Source organism: Peromyscus leucopus, chromosome 16_21 (assembly GCF_004664715.2).
Source record: "Peromyscus leucopus breed LL Stock chromosome 16_21, UCI_PerLeu_2.1, whole genome shotgun sequence".
NCBI classification, from domain to species: domain Eukaryota; kingdom Metazoa; phylum Chordata; class Mammalia; order Rodentia; family Cricetidae; genus Peromyscus; species Peromyscus leucopus.
Genome location: NC_051084.1, coordinates 19,567,914 through 19,595,905, shown reverse-complemented (window position 1 = coordinate 19,595,905; position 27,992 = coordinate 19,567,914). Strand labels below are relative to the sequence as shown.

General features: G+C 46.1%; 1 protein-coding gene across 2 annotated transcripts; it reads right to left on the bottom strand.

The window, feature by feature from the left end:
- Positions 1-48: 48 nt before the first annotated feature.
- On the bottom strand, positions 49-27,992 carry Prmt2 (protein arginine methyltransferase 2). 2 transcript variants are annotated; one of them, XM_028874257.2, is made up of 11 exons: positions 27,857-27,991; positions 26,664-26,776; positions 18,323-18,448; positions 17,148-17,330; positions 14,128-14,289; positions 13,098-13,262; positions 8,945-9,120; positions 3,093-3,222; positions 2,391-2,527; positions 1,214-1,385; positions 49-600 (listed from the first exon to the last, which is right to left on the bottom strand). In XM_028874257.2, exons 2-11 carry the CDS (start codon positions 26,715-26,717, stop codon positions 568-570), a joined length of 1,338 nt encoding a protein of 445 aa, XP_028730090.1. In that variant the 5' UTR covers positions 26,718-26,776; positions 27,857-27,991; the 3' UTR covers positions 49-567. The 2 variants fall into 2 exon arrangements, with proteins under 2 accessions (XP_028730090.1, XP_037055398.1); XM_037199503.1 differs by lacking the exon at positions 2,391-2,527 and having other exon boundaries at positions 27,857-27,992.

The following is a 27,992-nucleotide window of genomic DNA, read 5'->3' as shown; positions in this document are numbered from 1 at the left end:
CGTACTTATGAGAAACAGTGTATCTGCATAGAGACAGGACATGGAACATCTGTTCATTAAAAAATATTTATTGAGCATGTACTGTGTCTCACATATAATTTACCCATACGATGTTACACACTGCACTACCCGTGTGGAGCCCGTGGCACCCACTGCCACCACCAGTCCTTACACGGGGACACAGGGGTTCAGCAAGCTGCAGCCCACAGGTGGAGCAGCTGGGTGAGGACCTCGGGGACACCACTGACACAATATGTGGACATCACAGTCGCAGACACACAGGCTAAAATGTGTGTCTGAGGAATCTACGACTACTCCCAGCTGGGAACACTGTCACGACTGGCAGGTGATGGGCACCATAGGATGAACACCTACATACACAGCCTACAAGAGAAATGCTAGGAGTGAGCCCACAGGCTTATCTGTGAAGGGCCCCGGTGTCACCTGCTAGGTGGGAAGGGGGTCAGCATGGGACAGGTGCGGATGGATGTCACAGCTGGTGGCCAGGTGCATCTGCTTCCACCAAGATGCATACCATGACCATGGCTCCCAAGCAGGGCTTAACTGTCACCTCCAGATTGGAAAGACTTTTTCCCCAACCTGTAAAGTCAGAAGAAAAAAAAGAAGGCAATCGAATGATTCACCATAATTTAACACTGGATGGAACGGCATTCCGAGTGCACCCTTAAATGACAAACACTTTTAACACTGAATACAAAATTACCACAAAAGAAAACCATTTGATTGTTTTTCTTTTCTCTCCCACATTAACCCTGTATCCAGAAACAGAGCTCCAATTTCCAGTGGCCCTTGACACTTGAGGCCTGACACCCCACCCAACTCTGTACACCCCATGTCATTCCACGTGTGAAAACTTAGTCCTCCACACCTCACACACGTCTCTTCCAGGAAAAAAGTACAAGCAGCGGCCCCAGGCAGGTGCAGGACTCTGACCAGCTGGGCCACGCGAGCATTTGACATTTACGTTCTTAAACCCCCCACCTCCTACGACATGAGAGGAGAAACGTGATTTAGATTTTATAGACATCTAAAAATAGCACGTTTGTCCTGTGTGAAGATTATAATGATACAAGACAGGCAGGGCCAACCATGGCAGGGGACACCGATTTGTCACGGTTCTTAGTAACCACCCGAGTGGTCTCCCTGAGATCCAGCGCCTCCAACGCATGATTTTTACAAATAAATATCTTACTCTTTGAGATGTGGGGTCAAGTGTAGACGTGACAGCCCAGCTCAGAGAGACGGACATGTGTCTTCTCCACACCGGATTTCTTTGTAACACGACAGAACCCGTGACCACGTCTCCTGTGTGGACTGGGACAGGGTCGTCCATCATAAACAGGGTCTGCTTCCAGTGTGTGGTGCTGTAAGACAGGGTCGGTCGCCTGTGAGCCTCACCTGGCAGCCCCAACGAGGTCCTCTGCGCTGACAGACTGTCCTGCCCAGGAGCCCAGAAATATGGAGCTTAACCCCATGTTCAACAAGGCACAGTGCCGCCCTCCCACAGCTGACCCTATAATCCAAAGTCTTTATGGGGTCTAAACCACCACACAAAGGGGCTGAAACCCGGCTCCAGGTGCAGCAGAGAAGACAGTAGAGAGATAGCTCAGGATGCAGAAGGTGAGCAAGGTTCACCCTGGGTGGCCTGCTGGATGGAAGCACAGGGTCAAATGACTGTATTGGCCCAGAGGACAGGAGTCCACTCTGTCACTGTGCCCTTTTCTAGGCTGCTGATGCCGGGCTGAGTCACCAGAGTTAATCAGCAGCACATACAACCAAGCCAGGCCAAACAATCATTTCTGGAAGAGATGCGTTTCACGGGAGCCAGTCAACTGTAATAGTACAGGCAGGCAGTCACGGGCTCCGGGGCGCTCACTTCTTTGCTTTGGTGCTGTACCTAGCTCTTGTGGTCTCGCGTCAGCCCATGTGCCAATAACATATGGCGCCCCAGCCCGTGCTGCTCTTTGGTTCTACTCGCTCCTCCAGTGTTCCTGTTCGTTCTCCCCGCTCCCTGATCAGGGCCACGGAGGTGAGGGCAGGGCACACCCAACTGGTCCAAACTACCACCATTACAGAAGAGTAAGAGGCTGGACGGCATCAGGCCAGGCACAGCATTGACCCATGCTGGGGAAAAGAGGGGCTAGGAGAGGTCAGGGCAAAGCCCCAAGTCTATGACGCACTTGTACACTAGGGACACTTTTCAGTAAGTCTAATATTCTGACAGAGGATAACCAGAGCAGAGGCAAAAGCCACCCCACATGGCAGGCCAAGGGCACCTGGAACACAGTGAACTAACCTGTTTCCATCCACTCCTTATCCCCCGGCCCTACCCCACCTCCTCCCCCAGTCCCCCCAGGAGGGTCACTTACGGGTGCAGGGGACCTGTGCTGAGCACTTGCTGAGGCTGGCCCTCCTCTAGGCTCTGGAAGTGCACACTGAACCAAGCTGTGAAGCCATGCAGGGTACCAGCTTTTTGAATGTCAAATCGCAGCTCACCACGCATGGTCTGCACCCAAACATAGGATAATATGTTGGTGCCATAGGCCAATGCCAGTCCCAACCCCAACCCTAAACCTCAACCCAGCAAGCCACCCTGGACTGCGCAGATAGTGTTACATAGCTTGGGTTCCACTGACCACATCCATCCCAAACTCCCACGCCCACACAGTAGTCACTGGACCTAACTCTAACCATGGGAAATGTGTCAAGAATTTTGTCATTGATAGTGGCTGTAAACAGCTGATAGAATTTGTTACTCAATTACTGTACTACAATAAATGGAATATAATTTGTATGGTTTTTAGGATGCCAAGAACACTAAATATAATGTAAAAATAACTAAAGACAATAAAGAGATTAAATATAAATATAAAACACTGAAAGACAAAGGCAAAACAGAACATATATTGGAGACTACAAACATATGAAGGAAAAATAGTATCAAATGAAGTATAATGGTTCATTTATTAATGTACCAGTCATCACTCAGACACCACCCCAAACACACACACACACACACACACACACACACACGCACACACACACACACTTGCTGCATGTCAGTCGCTCACCTCCAGGTCGGAGATCTGCACAGTTCTCATGTCCAACTGCAATATAGTGCATGGTTCAGAGAGACAGTCTTCTGGCTTCAAGATATGATTAGACTTAGGCTTCGAAAAAAACTCCTTGATTGCCAAAGACCTGGGGGAAGTTAAAGGAAAGGCTCAAAGCATTGGCAAGGACTTAGCCTAAATATACTGGGGGTAATAAATGCTCACTGGAGGCCCGGCCTGGAAGATCACCCCCTGCTGGCAAAGCTCATGGCTGTCCAGCCTTGCTGAGTCTCACTAGTTGGCCCTCAAGCCTGCCAGTCAATGGCTCTTCCTTATCATATCTAATACAGGGACCTGAACAGTCGGAAGCCAATCATGACTAGTCAGAGGACTCGCGTGCAGTGTGGCTACCTGTACCTGAGAATACTTTCTGTGGATCTCCTACTATGCAGAGAACTCAGCAGATATTCCAGTCTCTAGCTATTCTCCCTGCACACTGGCGGGACTGGAGCAGGTGCTCATGCCTCAATCTCAGGAAGAAAAAACAAAAAACAAAACAAATAAGAAACCCTGTGTGTTGTAGCTAAGGAAGTGCAGCAAGAGGCAAAGAGCAGGACCCACAGGTGCTGAGGGCGACTCCCACTCTCCCTGTGCATGCACTTCTCCACATCAACACTCCTCTCACCCGTGCTCACCACCCCCACCACACCCGCACTGGCCCGCTGTGATATCAGAAAAGCGCCTGCAGTATTTTTAAATTATGCACAGCCGTAACTCCCTAAAACAGCAAACAAGCAAATCTTTTTAATAAAGATTACAGTTTTAATGGCTGGCACGAAGGAGAAAGGAAAGATACTCCTCCAAAGGGTTAATCAATGAGGACTGTGAAGACTTGGTCCTCACCCCTTCTAACTCAGATCCTCCTTTACCATCCTAAGCTGTCTGCACTCTGCTTGCTTGGAGTCCTACTCATCTACCTGAGTCCTACTCATTGGCTTTTCTTCTTCTGGGGCGGCAATGTTTAGTTATTATAGTTCCACCATGGCTGTTTGTTTGTTTGTTTTTCTGAGACAGGGTCTAGAATTTGCTATGTAGACCGGGCTAGCCCCTAACTAACAGAGATTAGAGATCTGCCTGCCTCTGCCTCCAGGGTGCTAGGTGTGTGCCACCATGCCCAGCTCTCCACCATGGCTTTTAAAAGTCTTTACCTTCCAAAGATAGGTAAGGGGAATGCACTTCTCTCTGGGGCACTGGGTAGGTAAACATTGTTAAAATCTGTCAATTTACTTCTGTTATTCACTTCCCTAGACAGACACTGGGGACAGGGCTATTTGACCCCCTAACCAGTGTCTACTGGACTCTGTCTTTCTCTTCTGGCTTCCTTGAGCAAAAGCACTATCAATTTTAACAACCAAAAGACTACACTTCTGCCAGCATCAGCCATCTGGACCTGTGGAGAAAACAACAGGAAGCTGACAGCTGACTGACTGGGCCAGCTAGACTGGTACCATCCTGCAGCAGACTTGAAGCTAATACAAGCACAGATGAACGCTAAATGATCTGCGAACGTTTCTACCAGAGCTGGAGCAGGAACACTTGCCCTGGTTGGCTCACAGAGAGACAACCTGTGTTTAAAAGAAAATGGAGTAGTCTAAACCAGTGGTTCTCAACCTGTGGGTGGCGACCCCTTGGGGGTCCACTGACTCTTTCACAGGGGTTGCATTTCAGATCTCCTGCCTATCAGACATTTACATTACAATTCATAACAGTATCAAAATTACAGTTATGAAGTAGCAACAAAATAATTTTATGGTTGGGGGTCACCACACATGAGGAACTGTATTAAAGGGTCACAGTATTAGGAAGGTTGAGAATCACTGGTCTAAACAAACCTCAATGACTACATTGATTGGTGATAAGGGGTAGCATTGTGATTGGTTCAAACAAATGGTTGTGACTGGCCTAAACACTCTCCTGCACTTGACTTTGCTGGTGTGGATGCAGCATTAAAAGGCCGCATGTGAGTGGGGTTTTTTTCTCTCTCTCCCTCTAACTTTCAGTAACACAAACAAGCAACAGAGACAGCAGAGAGTGGCCTAGACAGTAAGGTGGTGGAGACAGCTGAGCGGCCAGCAGGCCAAACTGTGTGGCAAGCAAGGCAGCCAACTGCTCAACAGCTGAAGAGACAGCCGCGGAAGAAGACACCAGATCCACAGAGGTGCTGGCAGGTGTCCCACCTCCCAAACATCCTCAACAGGCCTCCCCCAAGGGTATACAGCAGCCAGGCCCTCCAGGTAGTCCCGGCATCAGCCATGCTATGCAAGGGGCCAGGGAGCAGAAGCAGCAGAGGGACAGTTGAAGTGCAGCCAGGACAGGAAGAGGCAGGGGGAGAAGGAATCAGGAAAGAGAGTGGAAGGCGGAGAATAAAGAACGCTGTAAGGATCCACAGAAGAGAGATTTCGGGCCCTGACCACCAGGAAAACGCTACTGACTATCAAGTCTTCCAAGGCTCCGGCTGAGAGCTGCAGCAATGGCCGCCGCCGAGCTCTAAGGGTCCCTATGCAGGAGGCCCTCGTGAGGACTACAAATAGGGGGCACCACTTTCTGCTGCTTCCATCTGTCTCCCGTCACCATTCACCACCGCTCCGAAACACGGAGGGAAAGGAAGCTGCCAGAGGCCGGCACCGGAAGAGCTCTCCCTCCCCTCTCTACCTGTGACTCCTGCCTGGGTGCAGCAAAAGAACTCTCAACCAGGTGGTTAATAGAATTTTACCATGTTTTTCCAGATGAACTGTAGAACCACAATATACAGGACCCTCTCTATTCCCTTTGGGATGTTGGATGAGGGAACAGTGACTCCATATATTAGTTAGGGAAGACATCATACTTTTATATTGCTTTTTCTATTATTTTGACCTTTTATTTTTTTTTAAGTGCCTGCAGCACCGTGCTTTAACACCAGTACCCCACCCTCCAAAAGTGTGAGCAGGGGTCTGGGCTGATCTGGCCCTCCCTGAAGAAACAGGTAGTTTCTTGTACTTGGTAAAGGGGTTTTTCCCTGACCTTCATCTTGTTCTCGAAGGGAAGGAACTAGACCCTTCTATCAGAGGCAGCTATAATAGGCCAAAGGTCTCATCAGGCAATCATCTGGATCAGTATCCAAGGCTCAAGTGCAATGGTGTCCACCTGGCAGGGAATTATCAACTATGTTGAGGCACTTCCATGAACAGCATGGGTATATCTGCTAAGGCTCATTACAAATTCAGAGCGCTCACTGGGAATTAGCATGTGTTTCAACATCCCACACACCATTAAAGACTTCACCATTACAAATGAACTTCCTCTATTATATCTAGAAACTTAAGATTGTGAGACATGTCAATCCCATCTTTAAAGACACCTACGGTTATGAGGCAGGCACTGTATTACTTTTCTATTGCTATGATAATACACCATGACCAAGCATGACTTACAGAAAAAAGGAGCCAATTTGAGCTTATGGTTCCAGAGGAGTGAAGGGTCTGCCATGGTGGGGAAGCATGTGGCATGCGTGGCAGGCGGAGCAGGAAACTGGGAGCCCACATTTTCAAATGTAAGTGGAGGTGGAGCAAGGCTATAATCTTCCAAAGCCCATCCCCAATGAGACATATTCCTCTGATGAGGTCACACCTCCTAAACCTCCCCAACTCCAGTGCCGCCAACTGGAGAGCAAGTGTTCAAATACCAGAGCCTATGAGGGACATTTCCCATTCAAACAACCACATTCCACTCCTGGCCTCCATAGGCTCATGGCCATATCATAACACAAAACGCATTTAGTCCAACTTCGGAAGTCCTGGCAGTCTTTCAGTGTACTAATACTATTTGATGGCCAAGTCCCTTCCGAGCCTCAACATAACCTCTCAATTGCAAACCCCTGCAAAATCAAAAAGCAACTACATGCTTCCAAAATAATGGCAAGGAATATCCATTACCGTTCCAAATGGGAAGAAAAGGAGCATGGTGAAGAAATACTGGACCAAAGCAACACCAGAACTCAGCAGGGCAAATGCCAAAACCCCGTAGCTCCATGTCCATGTATGGGTAGTCTCCATGTCTGAGACTTGAACTTAAAAGGGATTAAATGGCTCCATCCCTCTAGTTTTGCTGCCTGCAATGTATATAAATATCTCAGGCTGGTTCCACTCCCTAAACGCAGCTCTCCCAGGCAGACATCTCACTGTTTTGGCACTTCCAACATCTTGGGGTCTCCCCTGCAATCCAAGCTTCACATGCACAGCTTCACGCAATGGCCCCCAAGGCCTTCATGTAGGGACTCCCCTGCCACCCACTGCCTGGCTTCAGTGGCTCTCTCAAACTGTGGAGGAAGAATCCACAACCTCTTCATTCTTGCATCCTTCATGCCTGTAAAGCCAGTAGATCTCATGGATGATGCTTTAGTTACTCTTCTATTGCCATGAAGAAACGCCATAACCAAGGCAATCATATAATTGGGGACTCGCCTACAGTTCCAGAAGGTTAGTTAGTCCATGATCATCACCGCAGGGAGCCTGGCAGCTGGTAGGCATGGCAATGGAGTGGTAGCTAAGAGTTGACATCCTGGTCAGCAGGCAGCAGACAAAGAGAGGGTGAGACAGTCTAGCGTGGGCTTCTGAGACCTCAAAACTTACCCCAATGACACACCTCCTTCAACAAGGCCACAACCACTCCAACAAGGTCACAGCTCCTAGTCCTCTCCAAACAGTTCCACTAACTGGGGACCAAACATTCAAATATATGAGCCCATGGGGGCCGTTCTCATTTAAACCACCGAGGCAGCGATGCCAAGTTTAGCTGCCAGCTTGGGACGGGTCCTGGCTCCTGTGAATCACATTAGCAGCATGTTGTTCCCTCTAGGCAGAGGACCCTTGCAGCTGAGTATGAGACAGCCAAGCTGACCAGGAAAGAAGAACAGGATTATGAGGGAAACAGAGCCATTCCCAGCATGCTGTGACGAGCACATGCAATGGCACCATTGCCCTTTCCTCTAGTAAACTGCTCAACTTTATGGGAAGTTACACCCTCGTACATACTCTGTGGGGGACGAAGGGGGTACAGTCTCATTGTGTTGCTTTGGCTAGTAGCCTGGAACTTGCTATGTAGAGCAGGCTGGCCTCAAACTCCTAAAGATCCACCTGTTTCCTGAGTGCTGAGACTAAAGGCGTGCGCCACCACACCCAGCCTCTTTTCTCCTGTTCTTGCATCTAATGCATCTAATTATAACAGATAACACTGTGGGTAAGGATGGCTCCTAAGAAATCCTCCATCTATTCTAGGAAAGAGACCACCTCAGTCCACCCCACGGGTGGGCAATCCAGATACTAGAGGAGCCTGTTACTCTTACAAGTTGGCTAAATCCATCCTCTACCCAGGAGGGTATACTTACTGCCCACTTTTATTTATGCATAGGCTAAAATAACCCTTGACTGCTCACTTGCTCTGTGTCCTGATGTGAATCCCCCTCCAGGAATACAAGAACTGAGGTTGCGGCCAGAGCTGAGACCGGAGGGAAGGCAGGAGGCATAACTTCCCACCTATAACAGGTTCCCACACACACAACCATCTCAGGGGTCAGGAGGGTGCGCAAGGGAAGGCAAAGGAGATGGAAACAAGACAAATCTCAATGATTCCGAGTCTATTCTGGGTCACTGGAGGATGCATAAGGTGCAACGTTCATGAAGGAGGAAAGACTGTCTCCCACAGATTAGCGAGACTGTCTCTCAGAAGCAGAGGTGGCACCCTCATCAACTGGCTGCCCACCCAGCTCCTCTCCTCTTGCCAGGAGCCTAGCTACACGGTGGTCAGCCCTGCACGCGGTCACGCACACCTACTTGAGCGCACTGAGGTTGAACTCGTAGGCGTTGTCCCAGAAGAGAACCTTGCTATGGTAGTCCTTGTCCGCGCTGCAGGGCACCAAGTGCAATGCAGCTGTGGTCGGCCAGATGACGCCATCCTCCTTTAACCAGGCATCCCGGGCGTAGAGGATGGACTCGATCATGAACTCAAACTGCACGGGAGGAAAGTACGTGGGCGCATCACTGAGGGCTCACACACCACAGCCAGGATGCTACACTGTGGAATTTCAGTTTTACCCCCAAAGTCTCTCAGTCAGATCAATGAACCACACTTGAGAAGTTGGGGTTTATTCCACACTCTCATGAATATGTTACATATGTATCACAGCCTGGGTTGGAATCATGTCACTTCCCACTGACCTGGGATTCAAGGGGAACTAACAGTCAACAGAAGTTCTTATACTTGCCCCAGACCAGCACTGGGAGCCACACCACTATATTTTGAAGTGCCCCTCGGGGCTGCACGGCTCGACCTAACAAACAAAATTAGTTCGTCTGGAGTATTCCCGGCATTTTCACAACCCTCTGGTCAAGCACATAACCATGGTCACCTTAGGAAAACAGGTGTTTCAGCTTCTCCCACCCTACCTCACCCCCAGCCCTCAGGAAGTCCATCAAGGAAGCCTGTCATCTTTATGAATCTGTAGGACCAACACTCACACACACACACACACACACACACACACACACACCCGGCTTCCATTTGTACCTACACTCAATTCAAAGTCATGAATGAGAGTCAGGACAGGGGCTGAACACTAGAGCCAGAGGCCCCTCCACCTTCTGCAGTCACGGATGGGAAACAACAGAAGGCCTGGCTTTTCTTAGAAATTCCCTCAAGTTTTACAACAAAATAAAGACCATTAGAATGTATGCAATTCTAGAAAAAGAAACACAATTAAAATTACACGAAAACCCAGCTCCTGAAGGAACGGTATTATTTTCAAGTATTGTTCTGCATGCATTTACACATATGCACACATACAAAACAGAGATCTGATCTTTAAATTTTATTTTCCGTTATCAGACAGAACTGCCCTGTCATGGCATACAGCCTACATGAACTTGGGCACCCATGTGATGTGTGCCTGTGGCCAGGTCAGAACAGGCAGCAGCTCCATTGACACAAGCATCTACTGGTGACCATGCCCTCCCACCCTAAAGTTCAGGAAACCCTTCTAGTCATCTGAAGGTTTTTGTGTGAACACAGCTTGCAACTGCTGCAGGCTCATTTAGGTTATCCACCGCATCTTGGCGAACCGTGGGAGATGGCCACTTTCAGAGGAACGGGTCCACTCTACCTATGCTGCTTCACCCCGTACCCGGAGGGGACTCGAAGAAGAACGCTCTATCAGGGCCAGCTCAGAGGTTCTTTAGCTCAGTCCGGGGCAACATTCCCTGGCATCTGCCCACACCCGCCCCTGCAGTGGAGAGGACAGTCAGGGGCTCCCTGCATCATATCTGGACGTGAAGCCAGGCCACTGCTCTATACACCTCAGAGATGCAAAGGTAAGTGCAGTTTGCACACAGTCTGTCTTTTTAAATCATGGTATTCAGCTAAGATTAGTAAAAAAAATTCTAAACTATTTTTTAACAGTCATATGATTTGTCATAACTGTTTCTATTGTTTGTAACTTTTTCTCATTTGAACAGTGTTTGGTAAATATTGCCCAATCTAACCTCAAATCCTTCTGCTTCCAGCTCCCATGTGTTGTGATTATGGATGTGTGTGCCACACGCAGCCATCATTAACATTTCTGAACACAGATTCCTGATCACATCTATTTCTATGATAATCTTCTGTGGAACATTTGTTTAACTATGTAAAGATATGCTGCATTTGTTTATGTTGGGGAATATTTGTCTAACTCTGTAAAGATGTGTTACATTTGTTTATATTGCTGAATATTTGTTTAACTATGCAAAGTTATGTTGCATTTGTTTAAGTACGTAAAGATGTGTTGCTATTTTACCTTGCCTGCCTAAGACACATGATTGGTCTAATAAAAAGCTGAATGGCCAATAGTGAGGGAGGAGGTATAGGTGAGACTTCCAGACAGGGAGAATAAGTAGGAGGAAGAGTTTAAGTTGGAGGAAGAAAGAAAAAGAGACACCAGGGAGACACCAGGGACCAGCCAGCCAGACATGAAGGAAGCAGGAAAGTAGGACATACAGAATGAAAGGTTAAAAAAAAAGAAAAAAAGCCCAAGGCAAAATGTAGATGAATAGAAACAGGTTAGAAGGTTAGATTAAGTTGAAAGAGCTAGTGGGACAAGCCTAAACTAAGGCTGAGCATTCATAATTAATAATAAGTCTCCGTGTCTCTATTTGGGAGCTGGTTGGTGGCCCAAAGAAAATTCCAACTACAATAATCCTATTTAAAGAATTTTTAAACTAACGTGTGCATTTGTGTGTGGGTACAGGCAGAGGACAACTTGAAGGAGCTGGTCCTCTCCTTCTACTGTGCGGGTCCCAGGGATCAAACTTAGGTCGGCAGGCTTGATGGCAGAACCTTTCTCAGCTAAGCCATTTTGTGAGACCCTCATTTAAAGATACACACACACACACACACACACACACACACACACACACACACGCATGCACACACACGCACACACATTTTACAACTTGACATATCCTGGCTTATTCACTTTAAAGAATTATACCAGTCTACACCACTGAGCAGCACATAGTCTGACTCCTTAGAGATCCCCCCAATACTCCCTGAGGCGTGGCTGCTGCTTACAGCTGACAAACCCACTGGCCCCCTCCAGCCGCAACCTGGCTGCCCTGAGAAAAGCATTCTCCGTTCTCCACCCAAACTGTAAAAATGCCCCACCTCCTGCACAAGCTGACCCCAGCATGCCCTCCTCTCTCCAGTCAGCTGCAAGGCATGGCCTCCTCATCACATCCCATTGAAATCCCTGACTCCGCATACCCCTCATCAAGTAATCAACATTTCCTGGACCCTGACTGTACAGCAGGTTCCCAGCATGGCCTCCATGCAGGTACATGAGACACAGTTTCCAGGTCTTTGGATCACGCATTGGTAGGGAACTGGGCTCCACGTCTCTGGACCTCTGAGATGCCTCCTCTCCCACCCCTGCCTCCCAACCCCAATGAAAGCTAGATTGCAGCAGGAACCTTCCTGCCACAGACCTACTCTACCCTCTTCCTGCCCCCGCACCTGAGGCAAGTGGTAAACAAGCATTTATTGGATTAACATGGATCTTAGGGTGAAGGCTGATGCCCATTTCATGGGTTAACAGCACCATCCATCTTTTTCTCCACCATCCTATGAATCTACAGATGTTATTAATAGGTCAGCACACATCACAGATATCAAGTCTCCAAATACTACCATCTTCTGACAAAATAACTTCAACAGGCCCAAAGTCCAACGCCATTCCCTCAATGCCTGCACCGTGAACAGCAGGGCAGCACTCACCAACCACTCTCTATCCATGGGGATCTTGCTAGAGGCATAAATTACTGTTCAGAGATTAATTTTCTGAGCTTCAATACAAAGGCTAAATTTCAGGCTGAGATACAGCACAAAACGCCTTGGGTTTCACAAAGCCACGCCCAGCAGGACAGGGCTAAACACATAACCACTGCTGATCCTGCCTAATATACGAGACGTAACAACACCATAGCACTTGGCTGGTGGTGTGAGTGATGAGGGACCTGAACGATATGTGAACAGGTAACCAGGTCTGTCTAAGTCCTTCCATGAAGTCCTGGGGACATGACAGCCTCAGTGAGAGTCTCACAGACAGTGCCAGGGCTAGCCTACAGCAAATGGAGCCAGGAAGATGGAAACACTGGTGGCTGAGGAAACAATCCTGGACTTCTGAAGAGTCCCCAGGAAAGAGCAGGTGATTCAGAGAGCCCAGAAGAGAGTCACATTCGTTTCGGACATAAGTCTCATGGTGTTTGATTGTGTGTTTGTTTTTGTTTTTAAGATTCCAGACACAGAGCCAATATCACTCAATAAATTAACACCACCTCACTTCAGAAAAGAAAAAAGGACAATTAATTATGATTTTTAAAGACTCCTCAGATGGGTGCTAGGTCCAGAAGAAATGAGATGCCCACCACCCACAGACCACCACATGTCAGGTATTACCAGCAGGCAGGTCCCCATCCACTCAGACACCAGCACGTCCACCTTCTCGGGCAGCACCACATCTTCCACCTTCTGCTGGAACACAGTGATGGTGTCAGCAAAGCCGTTCTGCAGGACCAGCTGGCCTGTGTGCTGTGCCATCTCACTGGCCTCCACAGCATAGACCTGCGGCGGTAAGGGCGCCTGTCAGCACGTGTCCTGACTCCACACACAGGTACATGACAGAGATGACAGAGAACGCTGCATGGGGAACGGAGGCCTATGGTGGGCCAAACGGTACAGCGTCCCTGTGGCCTGGACAGTACACTGGAAAGTGCAGCACTGCTGAGTCCTACCTCCTGCCTGAGCCTCCTCCATGAAACTCAAACACAAATGCAGGCGGGCAGAAGCTCAGCTCCACCAGGTTGGCTCCCCCACACAATACATACACCCCGTGACCACCAAACAAGTGCCCAGAACAGTAACGAACAGTGAGTATGTTAGAATCTACGGCCAGGGACAACCACAGCTGGTGCTCAAGGGAGAACTGGAAGAGAATCTGGATGTTGCTCCCAGATTGGCAGTGTCTAGGTACAGTCATCACTGCCCTGTAAACTGGCTTTTTGACCACCCTGTCAGGCAGTCATGAGGCCATAGCACAGCTCAGCCCAAATAGGCCCTAAAAGGTAGGAGAAAAAGGTCTACACCGGAGAACCAAAGGCCTGTACTGGAATGGGTCCATCATAGTCATATGCACCCACCATTTACTATAGTGAACTAAAGTAACATCTCGCAAATGTCCCACTAACAGAATCACTGTCACTTCTGTTCTGTCTTGCTCCACTACATTGCTCGTGGCCAGTACAGTATGTCACAGTCTCAGCCACAGATGGACCAGCTGCCTACTTCCCTCCCACAAGCCTAAATCGCAAAGGTACATAAAGGCCAAAAACATCAAATCATCCTGAGAGCGAACCACATGCTGGCCGCCTGTCAGGCCAGCCACCACGATGGCCCACAGCTGGGCACAGGTGGAGGCAGACACACTTACTGCCTTGGGCCGTGCGTGGTGGGCACAGAAGAGGCTGATGATCCCAGTGCCACAGCCCACGTCCAGGATGACCTTGTCCTTCAGGGACTCCTTGTTCTGCAGGATGACACTGTGGTATTTCGTCGTGCGAGGCTGGTCAGCCAACATCTCCAGGTGAAGTTTCTAAAAACAACACATCAGGAGTCACTGCAAGGGCCGGGCAGTGGTGGCGCACGCCTTTAATCCCAGCACTCGGGAGGCAGAGGCAGGTGGATCTCTGTGAGTTCGAGACCAGCCTGGGCTACAAAGTGAGTTCCAGGATAGCGAGGGCTGTTAAACAGAGAAACTCTGTCTCAAAAAAGAAAAGAAAGAGTCACTGCAAGGGCCTGGGCCTGAACCACAGATAAACAGGGACACGGCACATGCACCCACCCCCATTCCTAGAAGTATTAGCAACAAACGGGCTTTACAATCAAAACATCAAACATGCCAAGAGATAATAAAAAGTAACAATGGATAGAGAAAGGAAGCGAAGTTTCTGGAATTGTCCTGGATCAGAACAGAACCACCTCTCGGCCTCCAATGTACTCTTCCTCAAGTTAGTCAGATGAACAGAAAATGAATGTGGACCACTTAGAAGAGAAGAGCAAACATCCCCACACATTATTTCCAAGGCCAGAAGGACTTTGCATCTTCACCAGGTATCCATCAAGAGAAAACACTGGACATATTGCAGCAAAAATCTTTTCTAAAGCTTAGCACTTAATTCCTTGCAAGAACTAAAATGATAGTGGGGGGGGTCAACAATGCTCTGGCCACCCCTACTACACTCTGAGGTGGGAAAACATCTGATCTCGAAGAAGCAGAGGAGGCCCCTTCGAAGGCTAGCTAGAACACTGGCTGCAGGCAAGGCGGAGCCACTGCAGCACCCCCAGACTATAAAACCAACCTTGAAGTACCACTGGAGGGAGACAAGCAGCAGGGGGAGCACAGAACTGGGGCTGCTGCATCCCAGGGGTCACCCAGACAACGCCCAGGTGGCACCAACACAAGCAGTAACCCCCATGGCTCCTCCCAATGGCATGGCCATAAAATGAATACAAAGGGATGGAGCGCAGGCCATCCTCCATCAGGAAGATGTCTGCATGGATTCAAAAGCCAAAACCCATTCTCCTGCCTACAAGCAACTCGCTTTAAATATAAAACCAAGAGATGGAGAATGTGACATCCTAAAATAAAGCAGGTGGAGCCGCAGTGGCGGCAATGACATCAGACAAGACACTTCAGGCTGAAGAATGTCCCAAGAAGACAGAGTTGATTCATCAAACGGGCATCGGATTCTAAATACTTTTAGAGACAATAACAGAACTTCAAAATGCACAACGACCCAAGGAAACAGAAGAGTACGTACAGCTGGAGACGCAGGGCCCTCCTTTCACCAGCTGGCTCAGATGGACAGGACAGCAGGCGGTCATGAAGACCACCACCCAACAGTAACAATGAGCCAAGCGTGCCCAGAGATGAACTCAGTAAGAAAGTATACACCTGTACAATAAGCGCCTTAAAACCCTGCCACACAAAACAAGACCTACACACCAAGAGAGGTGAGGTCAATATAAGAGCCATCGCTTCTTTTTAATTACGTGCCCACCTCCATGGTGCCAGGTTTGCCATGGAGAAAATCACAAAATGATAATAACTGCAAAGCCATAAGTACCCAAGACTACAAGGAAAATGCAGAAGATGGGAGCTCGGACCTTACAGAGCTGTGTTGGTGGTTGGAGCTATGAAAAAGCGTGAACGGGGAGTCCAGAAAGAGACCCCAGAAATGTGATGCGAGATAAACTCAGCACCGGTCCATAACTGGAGCTGGACACAGGTTATTTATAGGAAAAACTAAGGCAAAATACCTTATTCTTAACAACGGATGATTGCATTAAGTACACACCGCTGCTGAAAGGGAACTGAGCAGCTGCTGCAGGCTGGGACCCAAAGGCCAGAAGTGCCTTTGTCTCTTTTGGCACGTACCTTTCCTAAAGGGACTAAAAGCTCTCTTGTTTTGTTTGTGTGTGGTGTGTGTGTGTTGGGGGTTCATTTGTATTATTTTATGTGTATGGATGTTTTGTCTGCATGTATGTCTGTGCCTGGTACCCAAGGAGGCCAGAAGAAGTTGTCAGAGTCCCTGGAACTGGAATTACAGGTGGTTGTGAGCCACCATGTAGAGACTGGGAATCAAACCCGGGTCCTCTGCAAGAGCAGCCAGTGCTCTTGCCTGCTGAGCCATCTCTCCAGCCCATGGACGAAAAGCTTTAATCATATACATACACAGTGGTTTTAAGATTTAGCCTTGAAACATAGCATGTCTGGGCAAGCCCCCAATTAAATGCTTTCTTTCATGAGTTACCTCAGTCATGGTGTCCCTTCACAGCAACAGAAAAGTGACTAAGGCCATAGTCTAGCTCTTCCTTTTTCCACTCAGCATCCAATCTGTAACACTCACCTTACAAGTAGCTAGTTTTTAACCTCATTTTAAGCAAGGTTGCACCTTGGCCACGGGGTTACTGACTTCACCGTGGGAATAAAAAGACTTCACATAGTATTGCTGCTGGCTGACTTATATAGTTTTTCTATTTCAGTTTTAAAGTGAAACTTTTTTTAAACACTGAGAGAAGGGAAGTTCAGAATTTCTTGCTCTAATAGTAGTTTTAGCCAGAGTCAGAAGATGACAGTTCACAGGTCATTTAGGCCATCAAAAGAAAGGATTTTACCTTTTTTAATGTTTTTACTTTTAAGGAAAAGAAAAATATGTGGAGATATGTGAGAGGCACATGAATTTCAGATGTCTATGTCCATACATAGTGTTCTGTCCATCCATAAGCGCTCACATCAAGTGTCATTCATACAGCTGCATTCATTCCATGGTGACAGAGCCAAATGTTTTAATAAGGCCCTGGTGCCTCTCAATGGACAGCAAGATCTGCATCTTTGCTCTAAACACTAGGAGGACCCACCAGCTCCACAGAGAATTTGGAAAGCAATACCAGAGTTCCATAGCTGTCAAAGTACTCCTCATCTTGCCAAGTGTCCTCCGGGTCATACTCCTCCACCTGTTTCCCAAGATGGTTGGCAGGGATGTAACCACAGCAGCCTGCACGCTCACCCCACCACCAATCAGCTGTAGTTTGTCTCAGGATGAGAATTTTTTCTCCTCTCAAAAAACTGAGCTGGAAAACAGTCACCGAGACAGACAACAGTTACAGTTGGAGAGGGAATCCAGTTGATTGGCATCTCACCAATAACCAGGTAATTGGGGACCCAATCACAGTGACCTCAGTGATTACCAACAACCTACAAAAAAAACAACAGCAAGATAAAAATGTTGCATGGGGCCTCCACCAGAAAGAATACAGTTTAACCAACATTCTTTTCTTAACATGTATTCAGGGTGCGCTAGTTTTCCCTCTTCCAGGTAAGCTCCAGGGGCCCAGCTCAGGCTGTTAGCTTTGCAGCCAGCACCTTTACCCATTGAGCTATCTTGCCAGCCCTTACCTAACACTTTTAAAAATAAAGGCAGGCAGCTACTTGTGGCAGATTCAGTTAGGAGACTCCACAGATGTGCTCCTACAATTCAAGAACATACAATGGTTGATAGCCTTGCTCTTGTGTGACCAAGAAGGTTTTATACCATGTTCCCTGCTGTGGGATGTCCTTCTGTACACTGTGAGTGTGTGTTGCTCACTGTTAATAGTAAAGCTGAGTGGCCGATATCTGGGCAGGAAGAGATTGAGTGTGAGAGTCAGATTAGGAGAATTCTGGGAAGAGGAAGGGCAGAGTCAGAGTCACCAGCCAGATACAGAGGAAGCAAGATGAAAATGCCATACTAAGAAAAGGTATCAAGCCATGTGGCTATACATAGATAAGAATTATGGATTAATGTAAGTGTAAGAGCTAGTTAGAAATAAGCCTGAGCTACCAGCCAAGCATTTATAATTAATATAAGCCTCTGAGTAGTTATTCAGGAATTGGCAGGCAGGAGAGAGTCATCTGATTACACTTCTCCATCCTTTCTGCAGGCATCTCTGTATCCTACTGGGGTAGTTTGTTATGCCAAGAAGTGAACAGTCAAACACAGGTCTCATTTTATTGTGGAACATGAATTTCACCATGAAGTATGCTGAGATTCATAAGTCACGGTAAGGTGAGTAATGACAGATACCTGAGTCTCGTCGGTGGCAGTATAGTCTGCAATGGCCACGAACTCCTCTGGCTGCAGCTGGAGCTGCAACTGTCCCCCGTCCTGCAGGAGCTGCATCTCACAGCCGTAATCCACAGGGTCTTCCTCCTGCCACCGCCAAAGAGAGACCCAAGTATAGCATTGTGAGCTTTGTTGTCTGTGTATGCCTTTCCCTCTCTATCGCAAGATTTGGGTTGTATCAAATCAAGAGTCATGTGATTCAAATCATCTGAGTCACCCTCACTAGCACACTTGAGTGATGTCACCTTCAGTCCACCTTTGTATCTGTAAGACGGGGTGACTTCCATCCTACAGAGAACGTCAACAGAAGCAGCAAGAAAGGGGAGCTGGTCTTTAGGTTGACTAGTTCTGCTCTCCAAGAGCGATACTCCATTAGTGAGGGAGACACCATTGCATGCTAGACACCAGGGACCTTTTCAGACCTACAGGCAACGACACTAGACAGACAGAGAAAGAGCCTATGGAAGGTGCTGGAAACAAGTATAAACCTTCACCTCACCAACAAACAGCCCAGCTAAGACTCATGCTGCTGAAACGTAGGAAGTCTCTGTCCTGTGCCCAATAGCCACCTTCTATCATAATAAACACGCCTTAAAGACAAAGACGAGGGCTGGAAAGATGGCTCAGCAGTTAAGAGCACAGACTTCTCTTCCAGAGGTCCCAAGTTCAATTCTCAGCAACCACATGGAGGCTCACAACCATCCATAACTGTAGTTCCATGGGATCTGATGCCCTTTTCTGGTGTGCACACAAAATACCAATATACATAAGCAAAAAAAAAAAAAAAAAAAACCTAGAGAGAGACTGAGACTGAAGGTGACAAGGTCTAAAGCAAACATTGTAGCCTAATGATGTAACCTTGTCCCGATATGTATATTCTAGCCTAATCAAAGGAGTAATCTACTTAAGCAATGTATAAAAATACAAAACACAGAATAAAAGGCATCTTGTAACCTCATTCCATGTGAGAGATAACAATGAATACACTGCTATTTATCCTTCCTGATTCAGAAGCACCCAGCACCATGTCCCACATAGAACATGCTGAAATTAACACTACTGAGGCCATACACAATGTTTCCCATTGAAGCAGGCCTGGAAAATGGGAAATTAGGGAGACGTGGGAAGGAAAAGAAGCCCCTCACACCAAAATCTGGCTGAGAGTCAGAAACTTCAATACAGGACTGGGGAGATGGCTCAGTGGTTAAGAGCACTGGCTGCTCTTTCAAAGGATCCAAGTTCAATTCCCAGCACCCACATGGCAGCTCACAACTGTCTGTAACTCCAGCCCCAAGACATCTGAGACCTTCTAGCCTCTGTAAACACTGCATGTATGTGGTACACGCATATTCATGTACGTAAAACACCCGTATACATGAAATAAAAATAAAGGAACTTTTAAAAAAAAGACAAAGTCACTTCAATACAACCAACAAAATCAAAACTACCTAGCAGATTAACAGATAATGTTTATCTTCTCAAATACCCCTCAAATGATGATGTTAAAAACAGCAAGCTATGCTTATTTAGGACCTGAATGTTCATGGCCTTTAAGTTAAATGATATCAGTACATTTCCATCAACCATAATTATAAACAGTGTGCCTCATAAAGCCACCTTATAGGGGGCTGGAAAGATGGCTCAGTGGTTAAGAGCACTGCCTCCTCTTCCAGAGGACCTGAGTTCAATTCTCATGGCAGCTCACAACTGTCTATAACTCTTGTTCCAGGAGATCCGACACTCTTACACAGATGCATGTGCAAGCAAAACACCAATGTACATAAAATACAAATAAATAAATTGTTAAAAAATTTAAAAAGCCACCATATGGTTCCAGTCACAAACAAAAACTCTTCTAAGAAAAATAATTTTTATACTCCTTAAACTTCCTCATAAATTATAGCCTTTAAACAATGTGACTCTAAAAGCCCAAATGATCACCTGTTCCTCTCTCAAAGTGCCAGTGCTTATTCTAAAATATGCACTTTCCCTTACGTGTGTTTAGTAAACTCACTCACTTTGTTCCACTCTGACTCATGCAGAAATTCTTTTCTGTATCAGTCAAGGATCTAGATTTACCTGTGTGGATGTACCTAATGACCTAATGGAGAACAAAACCATCACATTTCTGGTAACTGTGTAATACTCCAACCTATGTATTATCAGAACTTACTTATCCAATCTCTTACATTTGAACATTCAGACTCCTTTCAGTTTCTTCTATCAATTTTTAATTTTCTTAAACACAAATCATCCTGCATGTACCTGAGGAATTCCTGAGAATAAATTCCAGAACTGTAAAACTGGTCAAGACCATCATTTTTCCTTGTCTTTTTTTTTTTAAAAAAAAACATTATTATCACTCTGTACTTTTTTTTTAAAGATTTATTTATTTATTATGTATACAGCATGTATGACTGCAGGCCAGAAGAGGGCACCAGATCTCATTACAGATGGTTGTGAGCCACCATGTGGTTGCTGGGAATTGAACTCAGGACCTCTGGAAGAGCAGTCAGTGCTCTTAACCTCTGAGCCATCTCTCCAGCCCTCATTTTTCCTTGTTGTCTGGGTTTGTTGTTGTTGTTGTTTGCTTCTTGTTATTTTGAGACAGGGGCTCACTGTGTAGACCAGGCTGGCCTCAAGTGTCTTTCTCTGCCTCCAATGTTCCAGGATTAGAGGTGTGTACCACCATACCCTGCCCAAGACTTTCACCACATCACCAAATGCTGCCAGGGCTATACAAAGACTCAGTAAGACTTGCTCCACCAAGCATAAGGATTCATTCCCCTCATTAACAATAGAAACCAACCACTTTATCTCTGCCAATTTGATGGGTGACAGTTAGCATTTTGCATTTCCACTCACCTACGTTAGTGTGGCCATTAATGACTTTCTATGCATTTATTGGCCATTTTAATTTTGCTAATTGCTATTTGTATTCCTGGCATTTCCCTATTGCAGCACCATGACTTGCCTTTGTCTAGTATGTTTTCTACTGGCTTGCCCTCCACCCATCACATCACTCTTTCTAATAATCCCTATTAAATAACCCTTGGGACCTGCTCCAGGCTCAGTCACAAGTGCATGTGAGCCTCCTTCCCTCCCTCCCTCCCTCCTTCCCACCTCTTCCCTCTCTTTTTCTCTCTCCTTCTATCCTTACCTCTCTCCTTCTCTAAGTAGATTTTTTCCCTTTCAACATAGCTTTTTTTGTGTGTGAATACCTTACATTCTCCCCCACTTTTTTTTTTCAGTTTACTTTTCCTATACAATGTCTTGTAGAAAACTCTAATGCTTTCATAAAATCCTGAATTCTGCTTGACTCTTTAGCCATCTTCTGATTTCTTTTTCTTGGTATCATTTTCTACCACCATAAAAAAAAAAATGCCACAAAAAGTTTGTGCATGTATACCTTTTCCTGGGGACAGACCACCAGGCTCAATGGGTAAACCTTTTTCAAGATGTCATACTCTTCCAATTGAGGGCCCACCATTGTCTACTTTGAAAAGTGGGGTGCCCTCTGCCTCAACACTTGGCAACCAGTCATCACCAATGTTTCAATTCATGCCAGAGACTGACGCAAAGGGATTCTCAGCTATTGACTTTCGATTCTTTTTCCATCACTTTCTCAGGGCTTTTGTCTTCTAGCTTTTGTGTATATATTCTGATTGCTGCCTGAGTCTGATCTTCTATAAAATACATACTTACTTATTCTATCCTTTAGAAATTTTGTTTCCCTATCAAACCCCCGTGAGATTGAATGAACTCCTTTTATAATACAGACCTTGGGGATCCTGAGCAAATATTTTTCCAAATAGATTTCTCTTCTACTTACTTTGTTTAGAATTTGTAAACTCAAGAGTCAGGCCAAGAGCAAGAGAAATGGCCGCGTGAGCAAGACCTCTGGTAGACACATGAGGACCTGAGCTTGGAAACCAACAACCACATAAAAAGCCAGGTGTGGGCACAGGAACCTGTAACCCCAGACCTGCAGGGAGGGAAGAGGGTGGATCACTACAGCTTGCTGGCTGCCACCTAACCCCCCAGTTCAGTGACAGGCCTTGTCTTAAAGGAACAAGGCAGAGGACAATAGAGCACCACACCCAACATAATGGGCAGAAGACAAGGAAACATGGTCCTCAATGAGGAAGAATATACAAGATCTTCAAAAATGAAGGCAAGAGCTAGGCATTGTGGTGGACAAATGTAATCCCAGCACTCGGGAGGCAGAGGCAGGCAGAGCTATGTGAACTCAAGGTCAGTCTGGTCTACAGAGTGAGTTCCAGGCCCTGTGTGAGTCCCTGTGTCAAAGAAATTAAAGCAAAACATGTTTTCATTCAAACCAAGGTTGTCATAATGAATCACAATAAACTCATGCTGCTAACCACCAAAAGAGGCTGTTGAGGCTGAAGGGAATGAGCCTGCGTGGAAACCAAGAATGCAGGAAACCACTTCCAATACTTCACTACAAACCTTTTCTCAGTGTCCACGCCAGAAGTGATCATCTCTTCTGGGGTTCACAGCACATGTGAACTAATGTATGTTACCCTGGATTGGAAACTGGAAAATACAACTAGCTTGTAAGTTTTGTATACTGTAAAGTAGAAAGTCTAGAATGGGTTAAGAATGTGCAGGGCAACTCTCTGGGGAATGACTACGGCAATATTTAAAAAGTATAGTTAGCAAACCAATAAATACAATACATAAAGTTACACCAATTGTCTTATTAACCCAAAATGGTACAGAAATGGGAAAAAATATAAATAAGAAATGTAACAAATACATAAATGTAACAAACAGAAAACAAATAGCTATATGATAAAATTAATTGTACCACTCATTACATTTAATGTTAACTAACTAAAATACTCCATAAGAAGGCAGACACTCAGACAGAGCAGGATCCCAGAAGCAGAGGCTGATGAGGAGACCATGGAGAGGAGCTGCTTACTGGCTTGCTTCCCATGGTTTGCTCAGCCAGCTTTTTTTTCTCATATATTTTTTTTTAGTAAGAGGTTTTCTATTCATTTTACATACCAACCACAGATTCCCCTGTCCTCCGTCCCCCCCCCAGTCTTCCCCCCCAACCCATCCCCCATTCCCACCTCCTCCAAGGCAAGGTCTCCCATGAGGAGTCATCAGAGCCTGGTACATTTAGTTGAGGCAGGTCCAAGCCCCTCCTCCCTGCACCAAGGCTGCACAAAGTGTCTCAGCATAGGCACTAGTTTCCAAAAAGTCAGCTCATGCACTAAGGACAGGTCCTGATCTCACTGCCTGGGGGCCCCCTAAACAGTCCAAGCTAAACAACTGTCCTGCTTATCCAGAGAGAGTAGTCCAGTCCATGGGGGCTCCTCAGCTGTTGGTCCACAGTTCATGCGTTTTCACTAATTTGGCTAGTTGTCTCTGTACTTTTTCCAATCATGGTCTCGATATCTCTTGCTTATAGAATCCCTCTTCCATGGCCTATGCATCAGCCTCTGCTTCTGGGATCCTGCTCTGTTTGAGTTCCTGTCTTGACTTCCTTCAGTGATGAACAAAAAAAATATTGAGAAAAAATTGCTATCGTTTAGTGATTTAGAGAAATTTTTATCAAATGAGTAAAAGTCATCTTACTGTCAGTTACAAACGTATGGTAAAATAAAAAATGTCATGTCTATGTGAGACATTCAGAATTTAAAAAGGCAGACACTAAAAAAAAGATGTCACAAATAACATAAAAAATGCCAGGCGCAGTAGTATTTACATGCAATCCCAGTGTTCAGGGCACAGGATTCCTGGAGTTCTCTGGAAGAAGCAGGTCAGGCTTAACCGTTGAGCTCCAGGCCAATGAGAAACCCTGCATCAAAGTGGTAGCTGGTATACCTGAGGATGACACCCAAGCTTGTCCCTCTGGCCTCCACACACACATATGTGCACACACACACACATATGCATATATACACAGACACTCAAAAAAAGATTTATGATCAAAAACCATCTGACCCTATTGACAATGAAAGAATACTATACCAACTGCAGAATACATGGTCTTTGAAAGAGCATACATGTCACTCATGAAAAACAGCTAGGCCCACAAAGCAGGCTGGAATAAATTTCAAACGCTACAATTACAGAGATTTGGGAGATTCTACTCCCAAATGTGGGGCCAGTAAGATGGCTCAGCAGATAAGGGGCTCCCCACACCAGTCAGACAACCTGAGTTCAACCCCCAGATCCTGTGAAAAGGTAGGAAGAATAAACTATTTGAAAGTTGTCCTCTGACCTGCACATATACACCACGGCATTTGTGTGCCCATACATGCATGTGCACAAATCAATAACAATAAAGATAAAATAATTCCCTAATATTTAGAAATCAAGTAAGATACTCCAATAGTCTAGAATTTCTAATTTCCATTGTGGCACATTAAGAATGTTTTAACAATAATGAAAACACAGAACATCTAAATGGGTGAGGTTCAGATAAAGGAACGTTTCAAGGCAAAGTTCATCTTTCAAGCTCAAGATAAAGAAGAAATATTTAAAGTCAGTGATACAGCCTTCCACCTCAAGATGTCACAAAATGAAAAGATTGGATCCTAAAAGAAGAATAAAATAAAGATAAAAGCAGCAATCAAATAAAAAACAAAAGAGAAATTCAACAAAACTGACTCTTTAACAAGAGAAAACTGATTAGCCCTGATGTGGGGGGGGGGGGGGGCGACACACTCACACACACACACACACAAATTCTTCGCTAGGGGGCAGGATTGGCAGGCTTGTCGCAATACCACTAAGACTCCCAAGTCATGGGGGCAGGTAGAAGAAGCCATTTCTAACCCACCCAACTGACCACAACTGACCACAATTCAAGTATTATCTAGGATACCATCACGGGCTACTCAAGATCTGTGAACTTGTGGAGTCACCTGGAAACTCAGAGTATGTGGTCCTTCCACCCTCAAAGCTCCACAACGCTACCACTGGGAAGCTAGCCTGAAGCACCAGATATGGGGACAGGTCCTCACTGCAGCACCGTGGGGAGGTGAATGTGAACACATCTTGAGTGTCCAATGAAAGGGACATCAAGAGATGTAAACCCACTGCACCGTGGCAGGACCACAGCCAACCTACACAAACCTGGGATATACAGACAGAGCATGTGCAGGAGGCCCAGCAGCAGCAGCAGCAGCAGGGCCCAAGTGCCAAAATGCTATGACGTAGATGCAGAAACAGCAATACCACCTACACAAGCCTGAGAAAACACAATTTGTTCAGGGATCCTTTGTTCTGATTGTTTTATTGATAAAGGTCCTCAGTGTTTATTTCTGGCTGGCCTGGGCACCCTTAGAAGTTCATAAAGGTACAGATGGTGCAGAAGCATACATAAAGCAGTTGTTTGCCTCTCAAAGTAGAAGGAACGGGTCTGGGTTTAACTACAGTGTTAATCTTACTTGTGTGTGTGCTCTGAGACAACTATGATGAAATGTTTTTTATCTCTGCGCAACACATACTCAATGTCTACAACATTATCTTGTAATTGTCTTAATATTTACATTTATCAAAAGATAAACTGGGCACTCAGAATTAAAACATTTTGCGGCTGAAAAGGAAAAATGATTAACAAAATAAGCCAACTATATATAAAATTCCTACACATAAAAATACCCAATACATACATACCCAATAGCTGGGCATGGAGACACCTTTAACTCCAGTATTCAAGAGCCAGAGGCAGGCATAACTCCGTGAGTTAAGATCACACCAGTTCCAGACCAGCCAGGGATACACAGTAAGACCTTGTCTCAATAAGCTAAGTAATTAAATAAATTAAAACCCAAGGAATGGAAAAATCATTAGAATGAAAGAAAATGCTGAAGCTGACATCACAGACATGAAAAATCTTTGATTTGCAAAAGCATTTTTATTTGAATATTCATTTTGTTAATTGTACATAATCAATATTCCTAAAAATTGAAGACCTTTCCTCTGGTAACATGAATCAAACTGTATATGTACTCAAGGCAGAAAACAGCATGCAAACACGGATCTTCTGGAGTACTAAGCATTTTCCTGGTCCTATGCCTAAGACCAACTAAACACGGTATACACTGGAGGAGTGTGGTATTTGAGGCATCCTAAAAAGTTCCCTAAAGTGTTCATAACAGCACTCAGCATGGCACCTAGGGATTAGGCTCACCCCCCTGCCTCAGTGCTCTCTAAATTCAAGCATCCTCCTGTTGGCCACTACCTTGAGAGACAAGGAAAACTACATCACACCTGTAACTGGTACTCGCTTCTCTGGACACACATGGCTCTTACGTACCAGGACGGGGACGGCCTGGGACTCATTTCCGGGATGGTCACCTGGTGTCTCCATAGTTCAGTAAGATTCTGCCTCATAACTGCTGCTTTGTTATTGCATTTTCCCCTCCACGTCTACTTGAAAAAAAGAGAAACACAAAACGCTTGTTATACTTGATAATTAGATTCATTTCAGCTCTACAGTTCCATGTACGTGTAAAGAACAGCACAGAAACGGAGTTTATCATCACAATTCTTTAGAGCAATGGTTCTCAACCTTCCTAAGGCTGTGACCCTTTAATACAGTTAGTTCCTCGTGTTGTGGTGACCTCCATCCATAATTTATTTGTTAGTTCACAACTGTAATTTTGCTGTTATGAATCGTAATGTAAATATCTGATCTGCAACCCTCAGATTGAGAACCGCTGCTTTAGGGGAGTTTAAAAATTAAAAAATTCAAATACTGTATGCTTCCTTCTTTAATCTGCTAGGTCTTAATTTTATTCCCTGGAAGCCTGTTTTTACTTACAATACATCACTATCGTTTTTTTTAAGGAACTCTCAACAACTTAAACTCCAATTTAAATCCCTTGCCTAGTACTTGACCTGTTCCACTGGCAGAATTGAAATCTGCATGCCCAGACACCCTCCTACTGGTTAATTCTCCTTTTTCAGGGGCAGTGTCATCCTACTGACTCTGGGATTAACTTCCATTATAAGCAATTCTTTGTTTAAATGCATGCCGTGCTTCTAGATCAGGACTTCATACTGCGTAATAATTACAATTGCGAATACTTCACAATTACATCTTCAGTGAAAAGCTTGGTAACAGGATAAGGTGGGTGCCTAGAGGAAGGAAAACAATGAGTTGGAGGGTCCAGGCCAAGCAGATGAGGCAAAAGGTGTCTAGAGGCTTGGGGGGGGCGTGGCTCAGGAGGACAGAAGGTAGGTGGGCGTGGTCCTGGGAGGGCGTGGCTCTGGGAGGCAGTGGAGAGGCACTGGGGAAGTGCGGGGCACCACCAAAGGAGAGGGGAGAGGAGGGCGCTGCTGAGAAGGGGTGAGGCTAGAATAGAACCTTCGAGAGGACACTCTCAGTCTCCACAGGGGGCGGAGGCCTCAGGACCACAGATACACACATGCATGCCAGACCCTTTGCCGAGCACGTCCGGGCTCACCTGCGGTCCAGCTCTCTAAGCTGTCCATTAAGAAACCTACCTCGGCCGTGTTTCTCCGCTGAATTCGAGGCTACACCAGGGAGGAACGGTTGATGCCCACCCGAAGCCTGAGCCGCCGCCCTCGACCTGCGCAAGCGCGGAGGCGCTCAGGCTGGCCGAAGAGCACGCCCCGCCCA

Excerpts from the sequence above, each read along its gene's own strand:
- Prmt2 (XM_028874257.2), bottom strand. The coding sequence starts at position 26,717 with ATGGAGACACCAGGTGACCATCCCGGAAATGAGTCCCAGGCCGTCCCC. Across the intron at positions 13,263-14,127 it reads ACCACGCACGGCCCAAGGCA|GTCTATGCTGTGGAGGCCAG; the intron begins GTAAGTGTGTCT and ends TTACCGCCGCAG. Across the intron at positions 1,386-2,390 it reads AGCACAGGTCCCCTGCACCC|CACCACACACTGGAAGCAGA; the intron begins GTAAGTGACCCT and ends CCTGTCTTACAG.